General features: G+C 44.6%; 1 protein-coding gene and 1 non-coding gene across 8 annotated transcripts in view; both read left to right on the top strand.

Annotated features, from left to right (window-relative positions):
- The first annotated feature begins 3,242 nt into the window (after window positions 1–3,242).
- Window positions 3,243–23,842, top strand: part of SPAG9 (sperm associated antigen 9) — a 145,435-nt gene continuing 124,835 nt past the window's right edge. For 5 of the 7 annotated variants that reach the window (XM_012463571.2, XM_012463567.3, XM_064367545.1 and 2 more), the window contains exon 1: window positions 3,451–3,753. In XM_012463571.2, coding sequence (XP_012318994.2) covers window positions 3,451–3,753 — 303 coding nt within the window. Of the gene's footprint in view, window positions 3,754–23,842 lie in introns of all 7 variants that reach the window. The other 2 variants (XM_012463573.3, XM_012463570.3) reach the window with 1 other exon arrangement.
- On the top strand, window positions 21,424–21,527 carry LOC135270988 (small nucleolar RNA U13). The gene has a single exon (XR_010339148.1). It is a non-coding gene; the product is annotated as a small nucleolar RNA U13 (small nucleolar RNA).

Below are 23,842 nucleotides of genomic sequence, written 5' to 3'. Positions count from 1 at the left end.
TTTATTTATTTATTTGTTTGTTTATTTATTTATTTTTGAGATGGAGTTTCGCTCTTGTTACCCAGGCTGGAGTGCAATGGCGCGATCTCGGCTCATCGCAACCTCCGCCTTCTGGGTTCAGGCAATTCTCCTGCCTCAGCCTCCTGAGTAGCTGGGATTACAGGCACGCACCACCATGCCCAGCTAATTTTTTGTATTTTTAGTAGAGACGGGGTTTCACCATGTTGACCAGGATGGTCTCGATCTCTTGACCTCGTGATCCACCCGCCTCAGCCTCCCAAAGTGCTGGGATTATAGGCGTGAGCCACCGCGCCCGGCTTATTTATTTATTTTTAAGATGGGGTTTGACCATGTTGGTCAGGCTGGTCTTGAACTCCTGACCTCAGGTGATCCGCCCACCTTGGCCTCCAAAGTGCTTGAATTACAGACATGAGCCACCATGCCCAGCCGAGTTCCCTATTTAAAAAAAAAAAATTAAAAAAAAAAATCATTATAGCCATAACTTATTTATTTATTTGAGATAGAGTCTTGCTCTGTGGCCCAGGCTGGAGTGCAGTGGTGTGATGTCGGCTCACTGTAACCTTAGCCTCCCGGTTCAAGTGATTCTCTTGCCTCAGCCTACTGAGTAACTGGAATTACAAGTGCATGCCACTATGCCCAGCTAATTTTTGTATTTTCATTAGAGATGCGGTTTCACCATGTTGGCCAGGCTGGTCTCGAACTCCTGACCTCAAGCGATCCATCTGCCTTGGCTTCCTAAAGTGCCAGGATTACAGGTGTGAGCCACCTCAGCCAGCCAGCCATACTTTTATTTTATTTTTTAATAGCTTGAGATATAATTCACATACCATATGATTCACTCATTTAATGTGTTAATAAAGTTAAGTGTCTTTTAGCATATTTACAGAGTTGTGTATTCATCACTATAATCAATTTTTAGAATATTTTCATTATCCCAAAAAGAAATCCCATACCTATTAGCAGTCACTCACATTTCCTCTCTCCTCACCCTCTCATGCCCCTAGACCTAGCCAATCACTAATTCACATTTCATATGAATGAAATCATACAATTATGTGGTCCTTTGTGACTGACTTCTTTCACTTAGCATGTATTCAAGATTCCGCTATGTCATGGCATGTACTTTCTTTAAAAAATTTTTTTTTTTGTCAGAGATGAGGGTCTCACTATATTGCTCAGGCTGGTCTCCAACTCATGGCACAAGCCATCCTCTTGTCTCCACCTCCCAAAGTGCTGAGATTACTGGCCTGAGCCACCACTCCCACTCCCCTCCCCTCCCCGTACTTTCTTTTTATTGCCAAATAATAGTCCATTGTATATACGTCACATTTTATTTATTTATTTATTTTTAATGACCCTGTGGAAACAATATCATAGATGTCACATTTTATTTATCCATTCATCAGTTGATGGTTATTTAGCTGAATTTTATTTTAACTAAATGTCATCTCTGATAACTAGCTGAAGCTTAAAATCAAGACATAAGTATATATCTTTCTATGTTGAACTTACACCTAAAGCAGCATACTTATTAGGAATGACAAAATCTCATACTTGAAAAATCGACATTTTTTTCTTTAAATTTTCTGAAGTGTATAGTACCGTGGAAAGACAAAGTAAAGCCTTGCTCTATGTTTTCCAGCTCTTCTAACCCCCCAGGAAAATAGAGGCATGTATACAGGTAGATCATTCTCAGCCCTCAGGAAGACAAAATAAAAGAGGAGAGATTCAGATCAAGACTTTTTCTGGTTTACAAATATGAAAGGTTACGAAGAAAAAGGGCATTTGGGGCTCACACCCAACCAGCTGGTCGGCATTCCTACGACCCCAACAACTACACAAGGGTGAATGTGGGGTGAGGTTGAGAAAGGGAGAAACCACAGGCCGCAAATTCAGTACTATCCGGCACTTCATAAGACTTAGTATTTTCATCTTTGTCCTTCCAGATTTATAGGTTTGCTCTTGCCCAACCTTCATACTGTTTTTGTGGGTCTCCAGGTGGGTCATGCGTAGGAAACTTTAGGGGACTACTTCATACTTGGTGGGCAGTACTTGAACTTGTAAACTCCAAGCTAAGGGCAGTTATGATCCCGGTGGGTGGCCAATTCTCCCCCTAAACTCATGCTTGTCCTGCCTTTCCTTCCCCTCATCTTAAACGAGTCGGGGACGCAGAACTGAGTCACCTGCAGCAGAGAAAAGGGACTTTTGAGTATCTTCCGCCCCATTCCATCCGACGTTTATTGCGGACTTTAGATGAGCACAGCGGGAAGCGATCCTTGACTCAGCCCGCCCTAGGCGTGGGCGTTGTCATTCCCCACACGTGACGCTCTCCCAGGCGGCGGGGACCTCATTTGTCATGGGGACTTATTCACTCCAGCGACTCCTCCTCTTTCCTCCACTACTCCCCAACCTCTCACTTACCCTTTCCTTCCCCTTTCAAGACTTGGGGAGAGGAGGATGGCTGGAGCCTGGAAATGCCCCATGTCCCAAGCTGGCCAGACGTTGCAGACACACTCACTATTTGGGAAAGTGCAACCAGTAACGTTCCGGTTTCACCCTTCTCTAGAATGCTATCACCCTTCCTGTTTTAGGCTATCATTACCCTTCCATAGCACAAAACAGTTCTATCCTATTCGAGACCACTTTTCCACTTAGGCAGAACCTGGTTACGGTTGTTTCCCCTCCCCTTCTGTTTCCCATTTTTTTCGGAGCCCGGAATTCTCAATCTAGAGAATTGGTTTGAGTCCCAGCTCAGCCCGTTTCCCGTTCTAGCTGCGTGACCTTGAGAGCATCACCACTTTTCTGGGCCTACTTTCTTTGTCTGTGTAACGGGATCCAAACAGCCACCGCTTTACGCGTGTTGTAGGAATGAAGTGCGAAGGTGTTTTGTGAACTCTAAAAAGCAATAGAAACGCCAGCTAAGTTAACCAAAGAAAGCTCGTCACTCTTCCCGAACCCCTCCCTTTCCCCTGGGACCCGCCCCACGAATCCCGCGGGGGACCGACACTTCGCCCCACCCTCCGACCGCAGTCTTCCCCATTGGCGCCCGCACCGGCCGCGCGGCGCCGAGTGTTGACGCCACCGCTTCCTCCGCCTGCGCCCGATGACGCTAGCCCCGCCCCCGGCCGCGCCTGGCCTCCCGCGGCGCCCCGCCCCTCGGGCCGTCGCCGCGCCGGCCCCGCCCCGCGGATGACGTGTGGCGCGCGCGGCCCGGCCGCCCAGGCAGTTGGTGCAGCGGCGGTTGGGGTGAGACCTCACACCCCACCCCTCCCCTCCTCCAGCCCCGGCCCCCACCCCGCCGGGCCCAACCCCGGCCCCGGCCCGGGCCCCAGCCCTAGTCCCCGTCCCAGCCTGAGCCGGGCCCGTCCCGTGCGGGCCGGTGCCGCCCCTCAGCCGGCGACGCCCCGGGCCGCCCGCCCGCCCGCCACCATGGAGCTGGAGGACGGTGTGGTGTATCAGGAGGAGCCCGGCGGCTCCGGGGCCGTGATGTCGGAGCGGGTGTCCGGCCTGGCCGGCTCTATCTACCGCGAGTTCGAGCGGCTCATCGGGCGCTACGACGAGGAGGTGGTCAAGGAGCTGATGCCGCTGGTGGTGGCAGTGCTGGAGAACCTGGACTCGGTGTTCGCGCAGGACCAGGAGCACCAGGTGGAGCTGGAGCTGCTGCGGGACGACAACGAGCAGCTCATCACCCAGTACGAGCGGGAGAAGGCGCTGCGCAAGCACGCGGAGGAGGTGAGGCAGGCTGCAGGGCGGGGGCCTCGGGATCCGGCCTCGAGGGCGGCCGGGTCGGGGGTCGCGGCCCTGTGGGAGACTGGAGGCGCGACGGGCTTCCTGGAGGGCGGCCCTGAGGCCGAGGCCCCCCGGGACTAAGCACTGCGGCATCCAGGTACCCCGGGACCCAGGCCGGCGTTGGAAGCGGAGGCTGGCTCCTGAGTGTCCTGGGAAGGGAGCGAGATGGAGGAGGCAGGACCCGGGGAGGAAGCGGCAGCCTGGCCGGAGGACACCTGGGGATGTCCAAGGGCGGAGATTGTAGGGTGTCTGGTTGCTTCTTGTTGTTGAGGAAAGTTTCCAACTACCTTGGGATAGTCAGATGGCGGTTCAAAGTTTTACCCTTGGGGAGGGGGACACTTCTGTCTTGGATATGTAACTTCCGCTAGTTCCAGTACCTTTCCAGGGGGGTTGCTGTTGCTTTGGGAAGTTAGAGATCTCCCTCTTTCGGTCAATTTCTTCTTGAGGTTTTAATCTTGTTGAGAAAGAGGTCTTATTTTATGTTCTCTGTGCCTTGGTTGACACTTTGTCAACTTTTAGATGTTGTGTGGCAGTACTCAATACATATATAAACAATTTTATTGTTATTCCATACCGAAGCATTCTTCCGTGTCAGGTTGTAACCTTGGACAGTTCCCTTCAAAAACCCTCCGTTTATTTATAAAAAGGATTGGGGGGCGGGGTTGGGAAGATGTAGGTGACATTTGGCAAGATTTTTCCTCTGAGTTTCTTTCTCAAACTTCTGTTTATACATGCATTTGGCCGCCTGTTAACTCTAGCACCTGAGCAGTGACCTGGGTGCCCTCACTTCGACTCCGAACCTTTTGGAGTTTTAGGGTGCAAGTGACAGGTCTTTGGCTTCTTGAGCGTGACAAGGATTTTAGCTTTCAGGCTGCATTGGCATTATTTCTGTGGACCTTATCAAAGGCAGATGAAGTGTCCTGTTTTTGTTTCTCACGCATCTAGCACACCTGGTTAAATACCTGGTAATCAAAGGAGGCTAAATAATTTATAATTGACAGAATGACGTAGTATTTTTCAAAAAGAATTGAAAAGATTTTAGGATGTCAGATTTGTAGCTCATTTCCTAACACTGAATAGTAACACCATTAAAAATTTTTGTTTTGTTTTTTCATGTATACCTTTGCATCTGGTTAAATAGTTCTTTTCCTTTTTTAAAAACTTGACTGTAGTGATGATTTTTAGTTCTGATTGTGGGATCCAGTTTTCTCAAAGGAATGCTACTGAGTTTGCCAAAGAAAATTGGCTTTTTTTTTTTTTTTTTTTTTTTTTTTTTTTTTTTGAGACGTAGTCTTACTCTGTCGCCCAGGGTGGAGTGCAGTGGAGCGATCTCTGCTCACTGCAACCTCTGCCTCCGGGGTTCAAGTGATTCTTGTGCCTCAGCCTCCTGAGTAGCTAGGACAACACTCCCTGCTAATTTTTGTTTTTAGTAGAGACAGGGTTTCGCTATGGTGCCCAGGATGGTCTTGAACTCCTGCTCTAAGGTGATCTGCCTGCCTTGGCCTTGGGCAGACCATCCCAGTGCTGGGATTACAGGCGTGAGCCATTGCACCCCACCAAAATGGACTATTTCAAGAGCTTTTCCTATTATATAGGGAAGGAAGGGATGAAAAACCAAATAATGATAGGATCACAATTTCTGCTTGTTTGTTAGCACTCTTTATAGAATAGAGAGCAAGTGCTACTTCTGAGAGGACTTGCTGCTGCTTCGTGCTCATACAGGCCCTTGCCAGTGTGTGAATATACATGGAAGTGACTAACCACATATACACACAGGTGACAAGCAGGCCAGACATGACCTTTTACCTCACGTAAAGAAATGCTCCCTCCAGCCTTAAACTCCTGTCAGTCCATGTAAATATGGGCAAAAATGCCAAGGTCACACGTGCCAAGAAAACCATCTGCCACAGGTTGCAGAATCAGGAAATAAAACTGACCAACTGCTAGACTCTGGGCTCTATATTAATTCTTAAGTAAATGACTTAAAAAAATAGATTATCGGATGAATTTATTGTGGTTTATATTTTTCCAATCACATCTATAAATTCTCCGTAGTGAAACCATTGGGCAAAGGGTCGTGACCTGAGAACAGAAAACATTTATGAAATCCTAAATGAGCCAACTCTCAGGCCACAAACATAAACATACCTTGTTATCAGTTTTCATATAAGTTCATAAATCACGTGTTGCTCAGTACCTAGAAATTGTCTCTTTTAGGCCAATATGTAGAGTGAATTCTGTGTTTAGTTTTCTGTGAGTGCTTTGTTTGTGCCTTTAATATGGAGTCCAAGAGTCTATTATAGCAAAAGTAAGTGCCTCAGGGTATTTACAGCAACAGTGATTTGAAAGCATGGAAATTATCCATCACCAGAGAATGTAAAGTAAATTCTGAGCACCTCTGTGGAAACTTAGGTGGGTATGTAAATAGTGAGAATGTTTGAGGAGTGTATGAGGTGCTATAATCTCTTGCTTGCAAGAATTCTAAGCAAGGCATCAGAAATTTAATTTTTATATTGATGGGACATAATTTGAATACATTCTAACTTTTTTCTTTGCTTATATTTGAATTTCTTGTATGGAGCTAGTCTGCTGTTTTAGGGATTCTTTAAAAACAACCTAAAGAAGGGCTAATTTTAGATAGATTTGGACCAGTTTCAGAGGCTAATCAAGTTCAGTTATCTTATCTTATCGCTCATCACTCTCTCCTTTGGGCTGCCTTGGACACACCTTTCCATTCCTTAACCAAGACCCGTCTGATGCCTTTGCCCATGCCCTAGAATGTTCTCCTTAGCGTTTCACATAGCTAGCTCCTCACTGTCTGCTTTGCTTAAATTTCAGTTTTTCAGCCAGAACATCCTGTTGACTCTATCCAGAATAAGCCCTGTGAACCTACTGAATAATTTATTTTTAAGTCAGTGACTTTTAAATTTAAATTCTTTTTTTTTTTTTTTTTTTTTGAGATAGAATCTCCCTCTGTTGCCCAGGCTGGAGTACAGTGGCACCATCTTGGCTCACTGCAACCTCCGCCTCCGTGGTTCAAGTGATTTTCCTGCCTCAGCCTCCCAAGTAGCTGGGACTACAGGTGTGTGCTAGCATGCCTGGCTAATTTTTTTGTATTTTTAGTAGAGACAGGGTTTCACCCATGTTAGCCAAAATGGTCTTGATCTCCTGACCTCGTGATCCATCCGCCTTGGCCTCCCAAAGTGCTGAGATTTCAGGCAAGAGCCACCATGCCCGGCCTTAAATTTAAATTCTTTTTGGAGACAGAGTCTCACTCAGTTGCCCAGGCGGGGGTATAGTGGCATAGTCACAGCTCACTGTAGCCTCAATCTACTGGGCTCAAGTGATCCTCTCCTTCAGCCTCCTGAGCAGCTAGGACCACAGGCATGCATCACCATGCTGGACTAATTAAATTTTTTATAGAGACAAGTTCTCACTATGTTGCGCAGTCTGGTCTAGAACTCCTGGGCTCACGTGATCCTCCTACCTTGTTGATCTTGCCAAAGTGTTGGGACTTACAGGTGTGAGCCACTGAGCCCAGCCCAGTGATTTTGAAATCCGGGAACAGAATGATCTGGAGAGAGAGGTTATAACTGGGCATGTTAGGAATTTGTGCAACTTCTGATTCTTTTAAAAGAGGCATGATTTGCTTTAATTTTAAAAAAGGGCCAGGTGTGGTGGCTCACATCTGTAATCTCAGCACTTTGGGAGGCCAAGGCAGGCAGATCACTTGAGATCAGGAGTTTGAGATCAGCCTTGCCAACATGGTGAAACTCTGCCTCTATTAAAAATAAAAAAATTAGCTGGGTGTGGTGGTGGGTGCCTGTAATCCCAGCTACTGGGGAGGCTGAGGCATGAGAATTACTTGAATTTGGGAGGTGGAGGTTGCGGTGAGCTGGGATCCTGCCACTGCACTCCAGCATGGGCAACAGAGTGAGACTCCCTCTCACAAAAAAAAGAAAAAGAAACTTCTGAAAAGTAGACATGTGAGTTTAAAGAATCTTTTCCTGGCCAGGTACGGTGGCTCATGCCTATAATCCCAGCACTTTGGGAGGCCATGGTGGGCAGATTATGAGGTCAGGAGTTCGAGATCAGCCTGACCAACATGGTGAAACTCTGTCTTTACTAAAAACACAAAAATTAGTCAGGCGTGGTGGTGTGCGCCTGTAATCCCAGATACTTGGGAGGCTGAGGCAGGAGAATTGCTTGAACCTGGGAGGTGGATATTGCGTTGAACTGAGATTGTGATGCTGCATTCCAACCTGGGTGACAGAACAAGATTCTGTCTTACAAAATGTTTCGCTCTTGTTGCCTGGGCTGGAGTGCAATGGCGTGATCTTGGCTTACCGTAACCTCCACCTCCCGGGTTCAAGTGATTCTTGTGCCTCAGCCTCCTGAGTAGCTGGGATTACAGGCATGGGCCACCACGCCTGGCTGATTTTGTATTTTTAGTAGAGATGGGGTTTCACAACGTTGGTCGGGCTGGTCTTGGAACTCCTGACCTTAGGTGATCCACCCACCTTTGCCTCCCAAAATGCTGGGATTACAGGTATAAGCCACTGCCCCCGGCCCCTTCCTTCCTTTTCGGGGTGGACGCATATATGGAGAGAGTGGGCTGAAGAGAGAATATCTTTACTGGGAATGGGTTCCATGATTTTGTGACTGCTTTTTTGTGGTCATTTGCTTAAAGAAAAAAGGATGAGTTCAAGCCTGGGCAACATAGTGAGACCCCATTCACCAAAAACCATAAAAACATTAGCTGGATGTGATGGTGTGAGCCTGTAGTTCTAGCTACTCAGGAGGCTAATGCAAGAGGATCACTTACTTGAGCCCAGGAGTTTGAGACTGCAGTAAGCTGTGATGACCATGGCACTCCAGCCTTGACAACAGAACAAGACCGAATTCCTTACCAAAACCCAAAACAATAGGATGATTGAATGCAGAGGTGAGAGATACTACTGAAACTTTTTTTTTTTTTTTGTAGAGAAGGGGTTTCACCATGTTGGCCAGGATGTTCTTGATCTCCTGACCTCATGATCAGCCCGCCTTGGCCTCCCAAAGTGCTGGGATTACAGGCATGAGCCACCACGCTTGGCCACTACTGAGAATTTTCTAACTTGTTCCCAAGGAATTAGCACTTAAAGCAGTATGATTTTGTTTAAATGAAGACTTTGGACACTTCCTGTCTTTGGAAGTGTATAAGCATGGGACCCATAAGACTCATGAGGAGGAAAATAGGTATTGACATTCATTGTTCTTGTTTTAGTGTTCTCATTCATTCATAACTTTTTTTTTTTTTTGAGACAGTCTCCCTCTGTCACCAGGGTGGAGTGCAGTGGCCCAATACCAGCTCATTGCAACTTCTGCCTCTCAGGTTCAAGCAATTCTCCTGCCTCAGCTGCTGGAGTAGCTGGGATTACAGGTGCGTGCCCCCCAACTCAGCTAATTTTTGTATTTTTAGTAGAGACAGGGTTTCACCATGTTGGCCAGGCTGGTCTCAAACTCTTGACCTCAAGTGATCTGTCCATCTCGGTCCCCCAAAGTGCTGGAATTACAGATGTGTGAGCCACAACACCTGGCTCACACTTGATATTTTCTTTTTTCAATTTTATTTTTTGAGATGGAGTCTTGCTCTGTTGCCTAGGCTGGGGTGCAATGCCACCATCTTGGTGTACTGCAACCTCTGCCTCTTGGGTTTAAGCAATTTTCCAGCCTGGGCAACAGAGCAATACTCCATTTCAAACAAGCAAACAAACAATCAAAACACACACACATACACATAGGTGTGAGCCACCATGCCTAACCTATATTTTAAAACACACACACACACACACACACACACACACACAGACACACAGACACACACACACTTTTTTTTTTCCCTGTCACCCAGGCTGGAGTGCAGTGGCGTGCTATCAGCTCACTGCAACCTCCGCCTCCCGGGTTCAAGCGATTCTCCTGCCTCAGCCTCCTGAGTAGCTGGGATTACAGGCACTCAGCACACCTGGCTAATTTTGTGTTTTTAGTAGAGATGGGGTTTCTCCATGTTGGTCAGGCTGGTCTTGAACTCCTGACCTCACCCACCTCGGCCTCCCAAAGTGCTGGGATTACAGGTGTGAGCCACCATGCCAGGCAAGACATATCTTTTTTTAAATTTGAAATTTCTGAATGTGAATATCTGAGATACCATTATGTGTCCCTGCTGTAGTGACATTCATATTTTTACTTAGTTAAAAATCACAGCCGGGTGCTGTGGCTCACGCCTGTAATTCCCGCTCTTAGGGAGGCAGAGGTGGGAGGATAGCTTCAGCCCAGGAGTTTGAGACCTGCCTGGGCAATATAGCAAGACCCTGTTCTACACAAAAAGGAAAAAAAACAGACAAAAAAAAAAATAAGTGTAACTCCCCTCAAAGCAACAATCCCCCAACCCCCTTAAAAAAGAATCGCAAAAGAAGGCCAGGCTCTGTGGCTCACGCCTGTAATTTCAGCACTTTGGGAGGCTGAGGCAGGTGGATTACCTAAGGCCAGGAGTTCAAGACCAGCCTTTCCAACATGGTGAAACCCTTTCTCTACTAAAAATACAAAAATTAGCCGGGTATGGTGGTGGATACCTGTAATCCCAGTTACTGGGGAGGCTGAGGCAGGAGAATTGCTTGAACCTGGGAGGCAGAGGTTGAAGTGAGCTAAGATCACACCATTGCACTACAACCTGGGTGACAGAGTGAGACTCTGTCTCCAAAAAAACAAAACCAAAACGAAAAACCAGTCACAAAAGAGAACACTAAACTGGGTATAGTATCTAACTGGTTCAGCTACCTCTAATCAGAGGGTAGATTAGTAGATTGACTCACTGCATTGCTGAAGTGTGTGCCATAAGTCACACATCCAATTCTGTGCTTGAGAGTGTATAGTGTTCCTGCTTTGTGGAATTTTTACCTTACCTTTAACTATATGCTGTTTATTTATATTGTACTGAACTTTGGTTCCCAGGAGAACTGATATTAGAACCTACCCAAGTTCTTTTGCTCTGCTCAACACTCATAATGAATACAGCTGTTATCTAAATAAATTATTAAGTTGTGGTCAGAAATATCAACATAGACCACTTTGATAATGTATGTAATGTTATATATATTTAAAAAGCTGTTATTTGGGAATGTGTATATATAAATCCTGTTTTATACTTTAAAATCTTGACCAGTGATATCTAATTATTGATTTGAATTATAGCACTGTGTTTTGTTTTCTTAAGAATTTCAGTGTTTAGTAGTTTGTCATAATAGGCACACCCAAAAATGTTTTAACTGAACCATGGGAATTTATATATTAATATAATAGACAAGTGCTGAAATTCAGCGTATAGAATTTTATTTTATTTTGTGTTTTTTTTTTCGAGACAAGGTCTGGCTCTATGGCCCAGGTTGGAGTGCAGTGGTGCGATCTTGGCTCACTGCAACCATTGCCTCATGTGTTCAAGCCATCCTTCCATCTCAGCCTCCCAGGTAGATGGGACTACAGGCATGCCCACCATGCCAGCTAATTTTTGATATTTTGTAGAGATGAGGTTTCTCCATGTTGCCCAGGCTGGTCTCGAATTCATGAGCTCGTGTGATCTGCCTGCCTTATCCTCCCAAACTGCTGGGATTACAGGCATGAGCCACTGTGAACTTTGCTAGTTTTTTTTTTTTTTTTTTCAAGGTTAGTAAGCTTTTTCAGTAAATCCCACCCCCCCAACTTTTTATTAGAAAAATTTTCAAACATATAGAAAAATGGAAAGTACATCTGTCATTTGTATACTCACTATATAGATTCAGTAGTTGTTTTATTTATGTCTGTATATGTGGATGTAATTACACATATACACACATGCACATATTTAATTGCTGAACCATTTGAAAGTAAACTGAAGACATTATGATACTTTACTTTGTCTCTCAGTACTTAACATATTTATCTCCTAAAAAAATGAGGCTATTCTCCCATATAACCACTATATTATTTATATTGGAGATCTTTTCCAAGGCCAGGCATGATAGCTAACACCTGTAAATCCCAGCACTTTGGGAGGCCGAGGTGGGCGGATCACTTGAGCTCATGAGTTGGAGATCAGCCTGAGTAACATGGCAAAAACTTATCTCTACAGAAAATACAAAAATTAGCTGGGTGTGGTGATGCTTGCCTATAGTCCCAGCTACTAGGGGGGTTGAGGCATGAGAATCGCATGAGCCTAGGAAATCAAGGCTGCAGTATGCTGTGTTCATGCCACTGCACTCCAGCCTGGGCAACACAGTGAGACCGTGTCAAAAAAAAGAAAAAAAAAGAACATTTGTAATATCATAGATATTAATTTGAATTATTTTTAAGAGCATGGTATATGTCAGTTACTATAGAGCTGACTAGCTTCTTAATATATTTATAGTCAATTGATGAAACTCATCTGGGAGGAAGTAATTGCATTTTAGTTACTTTTCTATAAGAAATTTAAATTTGAAATCTATAAATGGAATTAAAATTGGCTAGTTTTGTTTTAAAATTATCACATTGGCCGGGTGCAGTGGCTCACACCTGTAATCCCAGCACTTTGGGAGGCCGAGGCGGGTGGATCACCTGAGGTTGGGTGTTCGAGACTAACCTAACCTGACCAACATGGAGAAACCCTGTCTCTACTAAAAATACAAAATTAGCCAGGCGTGGTGGTGGGTACCTGTAATCCTAGCCACTCAAGAGGCTGAGGCAGGGCAATTGCTTGAATCGGGAGGCGGAGGTTGTGGTGAGCCAAGAACGCGCCATTGTACTCCAGCCTGGGCAACAAGAGGAAAACTCTGTCTATAAATAAATAAATAAATAAAATTGTCACATAAAAACTATCATGGACCAGGCACAGTGGCTCATGCTTATAATATTAGTAATTTGGGGTGCCAGGGAAGGGGAGGATAGCTTGAGCCCTGGAGTTCCAGATCAGCCTGGGCAACATAATGAGACCTATCTTTGAAAAAAAGTAGAAAAGTTAGCCAGGGATGGTGGTATGCACTTGTGGCTCCAACTACTCGAGATGCTGAGGTGGGAGGATCCCTTGAGCCCAGGAGGTCGAGGTTGCAATGAGCCCTGATCGTGCCACTGTACTCTGGTAAACCATACCACTTGCTCTGGGTGACAGAGCAAGACCCTGTCTCAAAAACAAACAAAAAAATTCATGGATTTTTTTTTCCTCCTTTTTGAAACTTTAAGATGTAGAAATACAGAAAGTGACCCTACATTTAATATTTTTGCTAGTAACTTTTTTTTTTTTTTGAGACAGAGTCTTGCTTTGTCACTCAGCTGGAGTGCAGTGGCACAATTTCATCTCAATGCAACCTCCGCCTCCTGGGTTCAAGTGATTCTCTTGCCTCAGCCTCTTGAGTAGCTGGGACTACAGGTGCCTGCCACCACCCCTGGCTAACTTTTTTTTTTTTTGAGACGGAGTTTCGCTCTTGTTACCCAGGCTGGAGTGCAATGGCGCGATCTCGGCTCACCGCAACCTCCGCCTCCTGGGTTCAGGCAATTCTCCTGCCTCAGCCTCCTGAGTAGCTGGGATTACAGGCACGCGCCACCATGCCCACCTAATTTTTTGTATTTTAGTAGAGACGGGGTTTCACCATGTTGACCAGGATGGTCTCGATCTCTTGACCTCGTGATCCACCCGCCTCGGCCTCCCAAAGTGCTGGGATTACAGGCGTGAGCCACCGCACCCGGCCCCCTGGCTAACTTTTGTATTTTTACTAGAGACAGGGTTTGCTAGGCTGGTCTTGAACTTGCAACCTTAGGTTATCTGCCTGCCTTGGCCTGTAAAATTCTGGGATAACCAGTGTGAGCCACTGCCCCCGGCCATCTTTTTTTTTTTTTTTTTAACTTTTATAGTGTATTTCCAGGATATATTGTTCCTGATTTGTTTACCTGCTCTGCCAGGGTTATAGAGCCTGAGAAATTCTTTTACCTGCTGATAAGATTTTCTCCAGGGTATAGGTCTAGAATTTTTAAGATTCTGCATTCTATTATTGTCCCCCCTCGCCCACCTTTGTTTTTGAGACAAGATCTCATACTATTGTCCAGGCTGGAGGGCAGTGTTGCAATCACAGCTCAATCTAGCCTAAACCTCCTGGGCTTAAGTGATCCTCCTACCTCAGCTTCCTAAGTAACTGAGATTATAGGTGTGAGCCACTGTGCCTCATTTATTATTGCCCTTTAAAGTGTGTTTTCTCTTTTTCTTCCTGTAGTTTTTTTTTTTTTTTTTTTTGAGACAGAGTCTAGCTCTGTCGCGTAGACTGGAGTGCAGTGGCCTGATCTCAGCTCACTGCAAACTTCACCTTGCTGGTTCAAGCCATTCTCATGCCTCAGCCTCCCAAGTAGCTGGGATTACAGGCATGTGCCTCCACGCCCAGCTAGTTTTCCTTTTTTTGAGACAGAGTCCTGAAGTGTTTCCCAGGCTGTAGTGCAGTGGTGCAATCTTGGCTCACTGCTTGAACCCTCCTGGGTTCAAACAGTTCTCCTGCCTTAGCCTCCCAAGTAGCTGGGACTACAGGCATGCGCTGCCACACCTGGTTAATTTTTGTATTTTTAGTAGAGATGGGGTTTCACCATGTTGGCCAGAATGGTCTTGATCTCCTGACCTCATGGTCTGCCCGCCTCGGCCTCCCAAAGTGCTGGGATTACAGGCATGAGCCACCGCACCTGGCCCTGAAGTTTTAATGTAATTGTATTATTATTCTTTGCATGTGGAAAATGAGCGGGGTGGTCACACTGTGTTGCCCAGGCTGGTCTCCAACTCCTAACCTCAAGTGGTCCACTGCCTCAGCCTCCGAAAATGCTGGGATTGCAGGTGTGAGTCACTGCATCCGGCTTTCCTGCAGTTTCTTTTAAAGAGCTGGATAGGGACTTTATGATTTTCTAGTACTATCTTATCCCATTCCCTCAAGTAGATGGAAAGATAAACAGAAACATAGATGCTTAGAAAGAACAAATATTTATTGAGCCAGGCACTGTTCTTTTTTTTTTTTTTTTTTTTTTTTTTTGAGACAGAGTCTTCCTCTGTTTCCCAGGCTCAGGCTGGAGTGCAGTGGTGCAATCTCAGCTCACTGCAACCTCTGCCTCTCGGATTTAAGCGATTCTCCTGCCTCAGCCTCCTGAGTAGCTGGGACTACAGGCGCCACCATGCCCAGCTAATTTTTGTATTTGTAGTAGAGATGGGGTTTCACCATGTTGACGAGGCTGGTCTCGAACTCCTGACTTCATGATTTGCCTGCCTCAGCCTCCCAAAGTGCAGGGATTACAGGTGTGAGCCACTGTGCCTGGCCTTTTTTTTTTTTTTTTTTTTTTTAATTAAGATGAAGTCTTGCTCTGTTGCCCAGGCTGGAGTGCAGTGGCACGATCTTGGCTCACTGCAACCTCCGCCTCCTAGGTTCAAGTGATTCTCCCACCTCACTCAGCCTTCTGAGTAGGTAGAATTACAAGTGCCCACCACCATACTCGACTAATTTTTGTATTTTTAGTAGAAACAGGGTTTCACCATGTTGGTTTCGAATTACTGATCTCAAGTGATCTGCCTGCCTTGGCCTCCCAAAGTGCTGGGATTACAGACATGAGCCACTGAGCCTGGCAGAGCAAGGCACTGTTCTAAGCTCTGGGGATGTAGCCACCAACAAAACAGACAAGGAAGGTAGCCCATGCTTTCTCAGAGTTTACATTGTGATAAACAGTAAGCAAACCAGTTAATTACAGATCATGATAAATGTCATGCAGGAAATAAACAGGGTAATGGATTAAAGCCTAGAGAGGCAGGCACTTTATTACTTAAAAAAATATGTTTAAAATTTTCTTTTCCTGTTTTTTTTTTTTTTTTAAATTCACCTGGGTGCAGGTGGGCTGAGGCTGCAAAGAGTGTCAGCCTATTTTTCTTATCTATTTATTTTGAGACAAGGTCTTGCTCTGTCACCCAGGCTGGTGTGCAGTGGAGTGATCATAGCTCACTGCAGCCTCGAATTCCTGGGCTCAAGTGATTCTCTTGCCTCAACCTCTTGAGTAGCTGGGACTACAGGTGTGTGCCATCATGCCCAGCTAGTGTATGTGTGCGTGCGCGCGCGTGTGTGTAGACGGGGGTCTTGCTATGTTGCCCAGGATTGCCTGGAACTCTTGGCCTCAAGTGATCCTCCTGCCTCTGCTTCCTAAAGTGCTGATATTACAGGCATGAACCACCGCGCCTGGTTGTAATTTTATTTTTTTAACCAAGCAAGCAGCAGTGAAGAGGTAGACACTTTAGATGGAACAAACAAGTTAATAAAGGTTACGTTTTAAGTGTTTTTTCAAGCTACTGGGAAAGTAAATGAAAGAATAAAAAGAATAAGCTGCTCATGCAGCAAGTAATTCATCTTATTATATAATTGTTTAGATCTGAAACTTTAGATATATATTCAGAGTGTTTCCTACTCATTATTCTTGAACTTTCAGAAAAGTTAGTAGCTCTCATAAATGCCTTTCTTGTTTTCTGTCTTCTTCCTTCTCACACTTGACCTCTCGGCAGTGTTTTTTTGGCTACTTCTTCCTTTGAGAAACATTGTATTTAGGTTGTGTGACTTTGAAATTCCTTGGCTTTCCTCTTACCTTCCTGACCATTCTGTGGATTCCTATTACTCACATGAATGTTGGTGCTCCTGGGCATTCTTTCTAAGGTCCTCTTTAGTTTTTCACTCTGCATAGTGCCTCACTGGTATTATCCATTCCCAGGGGTTCAGTTTACCATTAATATTGATTATTCCAGAATGTTTAACCCACTCATCTAACAGATGTTATTTATTTATTTATTTTTGAGATGGAGTTTCACTCTTGTTGCCCAGATGGGAGTGCAGTGGTGCAATCTCAGCTCACCACAACCCCTGCCTCCTGGGTTCAAGTGATTCTCCTGCCTCAGCTTCCTGAGTAGCTGGGGTTACAGGCATGTGCCACCATGGTTGCCTAATTTTGTATTTTTAGTAGAGACAGGGTTTCTCCATGTTAGGCTGATCTTGAACTCCTGACCTAAGGTGATTCACCCACCCTGGCCTCCCAAAGTGCTGGGATTACAGACGTGAGCCACCGTGCCTGGCCTAACAGATGTTTTTATTGAGTGCCAACTATGTGCCTGGTACTGTGCCCATTGGGCACAGAGTGGTGAATAAAACAGACAAGGTCCTTCTGTCATGGAACTGATAGCCTACTAAGAATTTTAAGGCCAGATCTCTCTCTGTAGTTTCAGATTCATCTTATGATTGTTTACTGGATGTGAATATCTCCCAACATGTCCAAAAGTGAACTTATCTCCCAAACTTGCTACTCTTTTGTTCCCTGTCTTCGTGAGAGATACCACCATCTACCTGGCCAGAAATCAGGTTACCATCCCTAACTCTTCTCTTCCTCATTCCCATTGCTACTTATTTTGATTTTAACTTTTTTTTTTTTTTTTTTTTTTTTTTTTTGAGACGGAGTTTCGCTCTTGATACCCAGGCTGGAGTGCAATGGCGCGATCTCGGCTCACCGCAATCTCCGCCTCCTGGGTTCAGGCAATTCTCCTGCCTCAGCCTCCTGAGTAGCTGGGATTACAGGCACGCGCCACCGTGCCCAGCTAATTTTTTGTGTTAGTAGAGACGGGGTTTCACCATGTTGACCAGGATGGTCTCGATCTCTTGACCTCGTGATCCACCCGCCTCGGCCTCCCAAAGTGCTGGGATTACAGGCTTGAGCCACCGCGCCCGGCTTTTTTTTTTTTTTTTTTTTTTTTAAAGACAGGATTTCACCATGTTGTCCAGGATGGTTTTGGTCTCCTGACCTTGTGATCCATCCACCTCAGCCTCCCAAAGTGCTGGGATTACAGGCGTGAGCCACTGCACCCAGCCTGTTTTTAACTTTTAAATATTGCTGGAATCTCATGACTTTCTTTTTTTTTTTGAGATGGAGTTTTGCTCTTGTCAACCAGGCTGGAGAACAGTGGCGTGATCTTGGCTCATTGCAGCCTCCGCCTCCTGAGTTCAAGCGATTATCCTGCCTCAGCCTCCCGAGTAGCTGGGACTACTCCCAGTGTGCCACCACATCCAGCTAATTTTTGTAATTTTAGTAGAGACCATGTTGGCTGGGATGATCTTGATCTCTTGACCTCATGATCTGCCTGCCTCGGCCTCCCAAAGTGCTGGGATTACAGGTGTGAGCCACTGCATCTGGCTGGAATCTTATTACTTTCTAAATCTATTTATACTACTCTGGTACAGGCCACCAATATCTCTCACCCTGAATGCAAACTCCATAGACCTGGTAGTTTGTCATTTACCACTATATTCTGGTAGCTAGCACATAGAAAGTACCAGGGCAGTTTTTCTGAATAGGTGAATGGACCACTAAACTAGCCCATAACTGATTTTTCTTTTTCCAGTATTGCCAAAATGGAAATCTGATCAGATAATTCCAGAAGACGTTGGTGGCTTTTTCTTGAATTCCTAAGCTCAGGCGATCCTCTCACTTGAGAATACAGGTGTGAGGCACCATGCCTGACCAGTTTCTCTTTCTAAAGCTCTTGAAATGACTTAAGTTCCTAACATACAAGACCTTGTGATCTGGCCACCCTATCATGTCAGACTCATCTGTTCCTTTTTGAGCCATACTGAACACTTTGAATTTGGTTTGCAAAGTGTTGTCTCTCCAGGCCTTCCTAAAAGCTATCCCTTGGCTTGGCACTCACTTTCTCTTCTTTTCTGTTGCCTAATTTTATTTATCTTTCATGTTTCGATTCTGGAAAGGCTTTTGTCAACACCTGAGTATGAATTGGGCACATTTTATATCCTTCCACAGCATACAGTCCTCTTCCGCTCCTGTAGTATTTCCAATGCTGTATCAAACTAACCTATTGCTTTTATTTTCCCACCAACTAGGATGCAGTAGATAATTAACAGAAATGTGTTGGTTGGATGGATGAATATGCTAAAGGTCAAATTGCTAAGCCTAACCATTTAAAGTTCTCTTTGTGCATTCAAATTATTCTTACTTCTGGCGCCAAGTTATGCTAAAACTTCCAAAAAGTTTTTCAATAAGTCCTTTCACTTTTTTTTTTTTTTTTTTTTTTTTTTGAGACGGAGTCTTGCTCTGTCATCCAGTCTGGAGTACAGTGGCATGATCTTGGCTTACTGCAGCCTCCACCTCCCAGGTTCAAGTGATTCTCCTGTCTCAATCTCCTGAGTAGCTGGGACTACAGGCATGCTCTGCCACACCTGGTTAATTTTTGTATTTTTAGTAGAGATCTCCTGTCCTCATGATCTACCCACCTCGGTCTCCCAAAGTGCTGGGATTACAGGCATGAGCCACCACGCCCAGCCCACATCATATTCTTTTACTGTTAAGTACTTATATGTGTGAATAAATACAAGAAAATGATTGCTTGTTGGTAGAATATAAATTTAGGGTCAGGAATTGTGGTGATGGCTAACCACCACAGGTTGTCCACATTGGTGGCCATGGTAATGAGGTAGTGGTGGCATTCTTTGCTTTCTGATGGTTCAGTGTACAACTTTGATGCATAAAATGATTGAGAACATTGTATCAAATTACCTTCAGGCTTGTGTATCAGGGTATATTAAACTTAAATAAATTTTATGTTTAGACTTGGGTCTCATCTTCAAGATGTCTGATTATATATATGTAGACATTTCAAAATCCAAAAACAAAACAAAACAAAACAAAAACAGACATTCAAAACATTTCTGGTACCAAGCATTTTGAATAAGAGATATCCAGCCAGTAGTACACTTTGAGGCTATGCCATTGTGGTAATCAGTTCACTTGGTAACCTCATTCATAGGCCAATGAGTTTCTCTTCTTCTTTGTTGTATTTTTGGGTAAGACAGTTAAAAATAAACTGTTTGTTGTGATGATTAGTCACAAAGTCTAATAAGGAATATAAAATAGAGATGCAAGAATATGAAGCACATGTTGAGTAAATGGTCATGTTTGACTACACATTTATGGATGATACTTTCGGGCAGTGAGTAAAATTTTTCTGCATGTGTCATTCATGTTTGGCTATTACTTCACCTAATGGCTTTATTAGTTTTTTTATTTTTCCTGTTTACAGACAAAATATATGCTATCTTTATTTTTTTATGTATTGTTTTTGAGACAAGGGTCTCTCTCTCTTTTTTTTTAACCACAATCATACCCTTTTGGCAAGACACATCTCCAAAAAAAAAGACACTTCAAGGAAATGGGTAACAATTTGCATTTGGTGTTTACCTCTTTTTTTTTTTTTTGATAAACACATGGTCTCTCTTTTTTTTTTTTTTGAGACAGAGTTTCGCTCTTGTTGCCCAGGCTGGAGTGCAGTGGTGCGATCTTGGCCCACTGCAACCTCTACCTCCTGGGTTCAAGCAACTCTCCTGCCTCAGCCTCCCAAGTAGCTGGGATTACAGGCATGCACCACCATGCCTGATTAATTTTTTGTATTTTTAGTAGAGACGGAGTTTCTTCATGTTGGTCAGGCTGGTCTCGAACTCCCGACCTCAGGTGATCTGCCTGCCTCAGCCTCCCAAAGTGCTGGGATTACAGGCGTAACTACCGCACCCGGCTGAGACAAGGGTCTTTCTTGCTGCTCAGTCTAAACTTGAACTCCTGGGCTCAAGCAGTCCTCCTGCCTCAAGTCTCCCAAGTATCTGGGATTTCAGGTATGTGCTACCATGCGTGGGTATATGCTCATTTTAAAACATCGTCATCAATCCATCAAGCAGTACAAAAGTGCTTCCAGAATCCTTTCTGTTAGGGAGAACTCACTATTAATAACTGGACATATATTCTTTCAGATGCATTTTTATATATTAACATATTTTAAATGGAATGGGCTTATAGTATATGTAGTATTTGATAACTTCATATTCTTTTTAACTCATCAATGATCTTAGACATCTTTCCTTGTTCATCCAGTGCAGTTGAATGATAACCATGCTCAGGTGGAGGGTAGTTAGGAAGTGGTTAGTGGTTGGGGCTTCAAGGGAAGTTTGGAAGTCAGGACCCATCCTGGGTTCAGCTGCCCTTCTTGATTTTTCATTACACTACATGGGACCCCCAACCAACTGGAGGAATGTTTCGATGGAGTCTCAATCTCTCACCAGGTTGGATTGCAGTGGCACGATCTCGGCTCACTGCAACCTCTGCCTCCCGGATTCAAGCGATTCTTGTGCCTCAGCCTCCTGAGTAGCTGGTATTACCGGTGCCCACCACCACATCCAGCTAAGTTTTGTATTTTCAATAGAGATGGTTTCACTGTGTTGGCCAGACTGGCCTCAAACTCCTGACCTCATGTGATCCTCCCGCCTTGGCCTCCCAAAGTGCTGGGATTACAGGCATGAGCCACTGTGCCTGGACCAAAATAGCCAATTATTTAAACCCATCCACCCCGACAGACTTTTGAGAGTCTGGTTGGAAGAAGTGCTGCTAGGCAGGACCTTTGTGTTTAGAAAAAAATCACTCAGATTATAACTGCCTTACCCTTCCCTCTAATTCAGCAACCATTGCCTAAAAGTGGAAAAAACCCCATGAACCTCTGCTCTCACACCAAAAACAATCAGCATGCTTCTTTTGTAGTTCATGAGCATGATGATTGGGTGTTCATGCACATGTGTGAGATGTGCCACTCTTGAACCTTGTTACAACATTGCCACATTACCCATCAGACCTGAAACATACACAGACACCCCTCACACTCCCCCGACAAAAAAAGAAGACTTCTGTGACCAAATGTGTAGGGGAGGCCAGATGCAGTGGTTAATGCCTATAATCTCAGCACTTTGGGAGGCTGAGGCACGTGGATTCCTTGAGCCCAGGAGTTTGAGACCAGCCTGAGCAACATGATGAAACCCCGTCTCTACAAAAAATACAAAAATTAGCCGAGCATGGCGGCATATGCCTGTAGTCCCAGCTACTTGGGAGGCTGAGGCAGGAGGATTGCTTGAGCCCTGAAGGTCAAGGTTGCAGTGAGTTGGAATCATGCTACTGCACTCCAGCCCGGGCAACAGATACTTAGGGAAAACCACTACAAATAAAAATGTGGGAGTGGTTTTCCCTATCAGCAAGCAGTCAGTTCTGCATCAGGCACCAGCTGGGTGTCATCTAATTTAATTCCAACACTGTCTACTTGGAGATAGCATCATATCCCACAGGTTGAGGGCTCAGTCCCTAAGACCACCCACCCCCTACTTCTGATGCCAATCTCAAGCCTTGGGTTATTTTATCTGTGCTTCTGACCAGCCTGGCATGTGTATGTGTGTGTGTGTATCTGCGTGTGTGTGTGTGTAAAATATACAATTATATACAATATATGTAATTTTTTTTCTTTATCAGATGAGGGTCTCGCTGTATTGCCCAGACTGATCTTGAATTCCTGGGTGCAAGCTCTCTTCCTGTCTCAGCCTCCGAATCACTGGTATTACAGTCATGTGCCACATTGCTCAGCTACTGTCTTTTATTTCTGATGAATCCTCTGTGTTCGGTGCAGTCTCCAACTGGCTATAAACTGGGGTTCCCAGCTGGGCTCAGTGGCTCACGCCTGTAATCGTGGGCACGCCACCGTGTCCAGTTGGGAACCCCAGTTTATAGCCAGTAATCCCAACTTTGGAAGGCCGAGGTGGGTAGGTCACGAGGTCAGGAGTTCAAGACCAGCCTGGCCAACATGGTGAAAACCCATCTCTACTAAAGATACAAAAAAAATTGGCATGTTGGCGGGTGCCTGTAGTCCCAGTTACTTGGGAAGCTGAGGCAGGAGAATCGCTTGAACCTAGGAGGCAGAGGTTGCAGTGAGTTGAGATCATGCCACTGCAATTCAGTCTGAGCGACAAATAAAGACTCCGTCTCAAAAACAAAAACAAAAAAATAAAATCTGGGGCTTCCACAACTTCCTCATCAGGTTCAGTTAATTTGCTAGAGTAGTTCACAGAATCTGGGAAACACTTATATTTACTGTTACAAAGGATATAGATGAAAAGATGCACAAAGCAAGGTATGGGGGTAGGGGTACAGAGCTTCCATGCCCTCCCTGTGCATGCCACCCTCCAGGAACCTCCGTGCATTCAGCTATCTGGAAGATCTCTCAACCTTCTTCTTTTGAGTTTTTATGGAGACATCACTATTGTAGGTATGAAACCATTGGCCATTGGTGATCAATTTCACTTTCAGCCCCTTTCCCCTCCCAGGAGATTATGTGGAGTAGGCTGAAAGTCCTGACCCTCTAATTATGCTTTTGGTCTTTCCAATGACCAGCTCCCATCCTTAAGCTACCTAGGGGCTGCCAGCAATGAATCTACTCATTAACATACAAAAAGACATCTCTCTGGAGATTATAAGGATTTTAGGAGTTATATGTTAGGAAATTGGGTCAGAGACCAAATACATATTTTGTATTTCAAAATATCACACTGTTAAATTCTTATATAATCTTGCATTTTATTTGTTTTACCTGTTATTTTTTAGATCTGTCCATGTTGATATATACATATGCATCTAATTCTTTTAACTGCTGTGTATCTCTCACATGAATATACCGTTATCCATTCTTCATTACCACATTATGTATTACAAACATTGCTGCAGTAACATTAGGTGCATGTGTAAGATCTTCTCAAAGATATATATTTTACAAATAGAATGCCAGGCTTTAGGATATGTATTTGTAAACTTAACTAGATATAGTAACATTGCTTCTCAAAGGAATGCAGTGGTTTATATTCCCATCAGTAGTATAAAAGAGTTCTTATTTTTCTGTATCTTTGCTAACACTTGGCACTATCAGACATTTTGGTTTCTGTTGCCTGTCTGATGTGTGTGAAACCACTTTTTTTTTTTTTTTTTTTTGAGACAGAGTCTTGCTCTGTCGCCCAGACTGGAGTGCAGTGGCACAATCTTGGCTCCCTGCAACCTCCGTCTCCCAGGTTCAAGCAATTCTCTTGCCTCAGCCTCCCGAGTAGTTAGGATTACAAGCACACACCTCCATGTCCAG

This window comes from Aotus nancymaae, unplaced genomic scaffold (assembly GCF_030222135.1).
Source record: "Aotus nancymaae isolate 86718 unplaced genomic scaffold, 86718_ANA_hifiasm-v0.15.2.pri h1tg000072l, whole genome shotgun sequence".
Lineage (NCBI taxonomy): Eukaryota > Metazoa > Chordata > Mammalia > Primates > Aotidae > Aotus > Aotus nancymaae.
The sequence above is the reverse complement of the archived record's forward strand: the minus strand, read 5'-3'. Positions and strand labels throughout refer to the sequence as shown.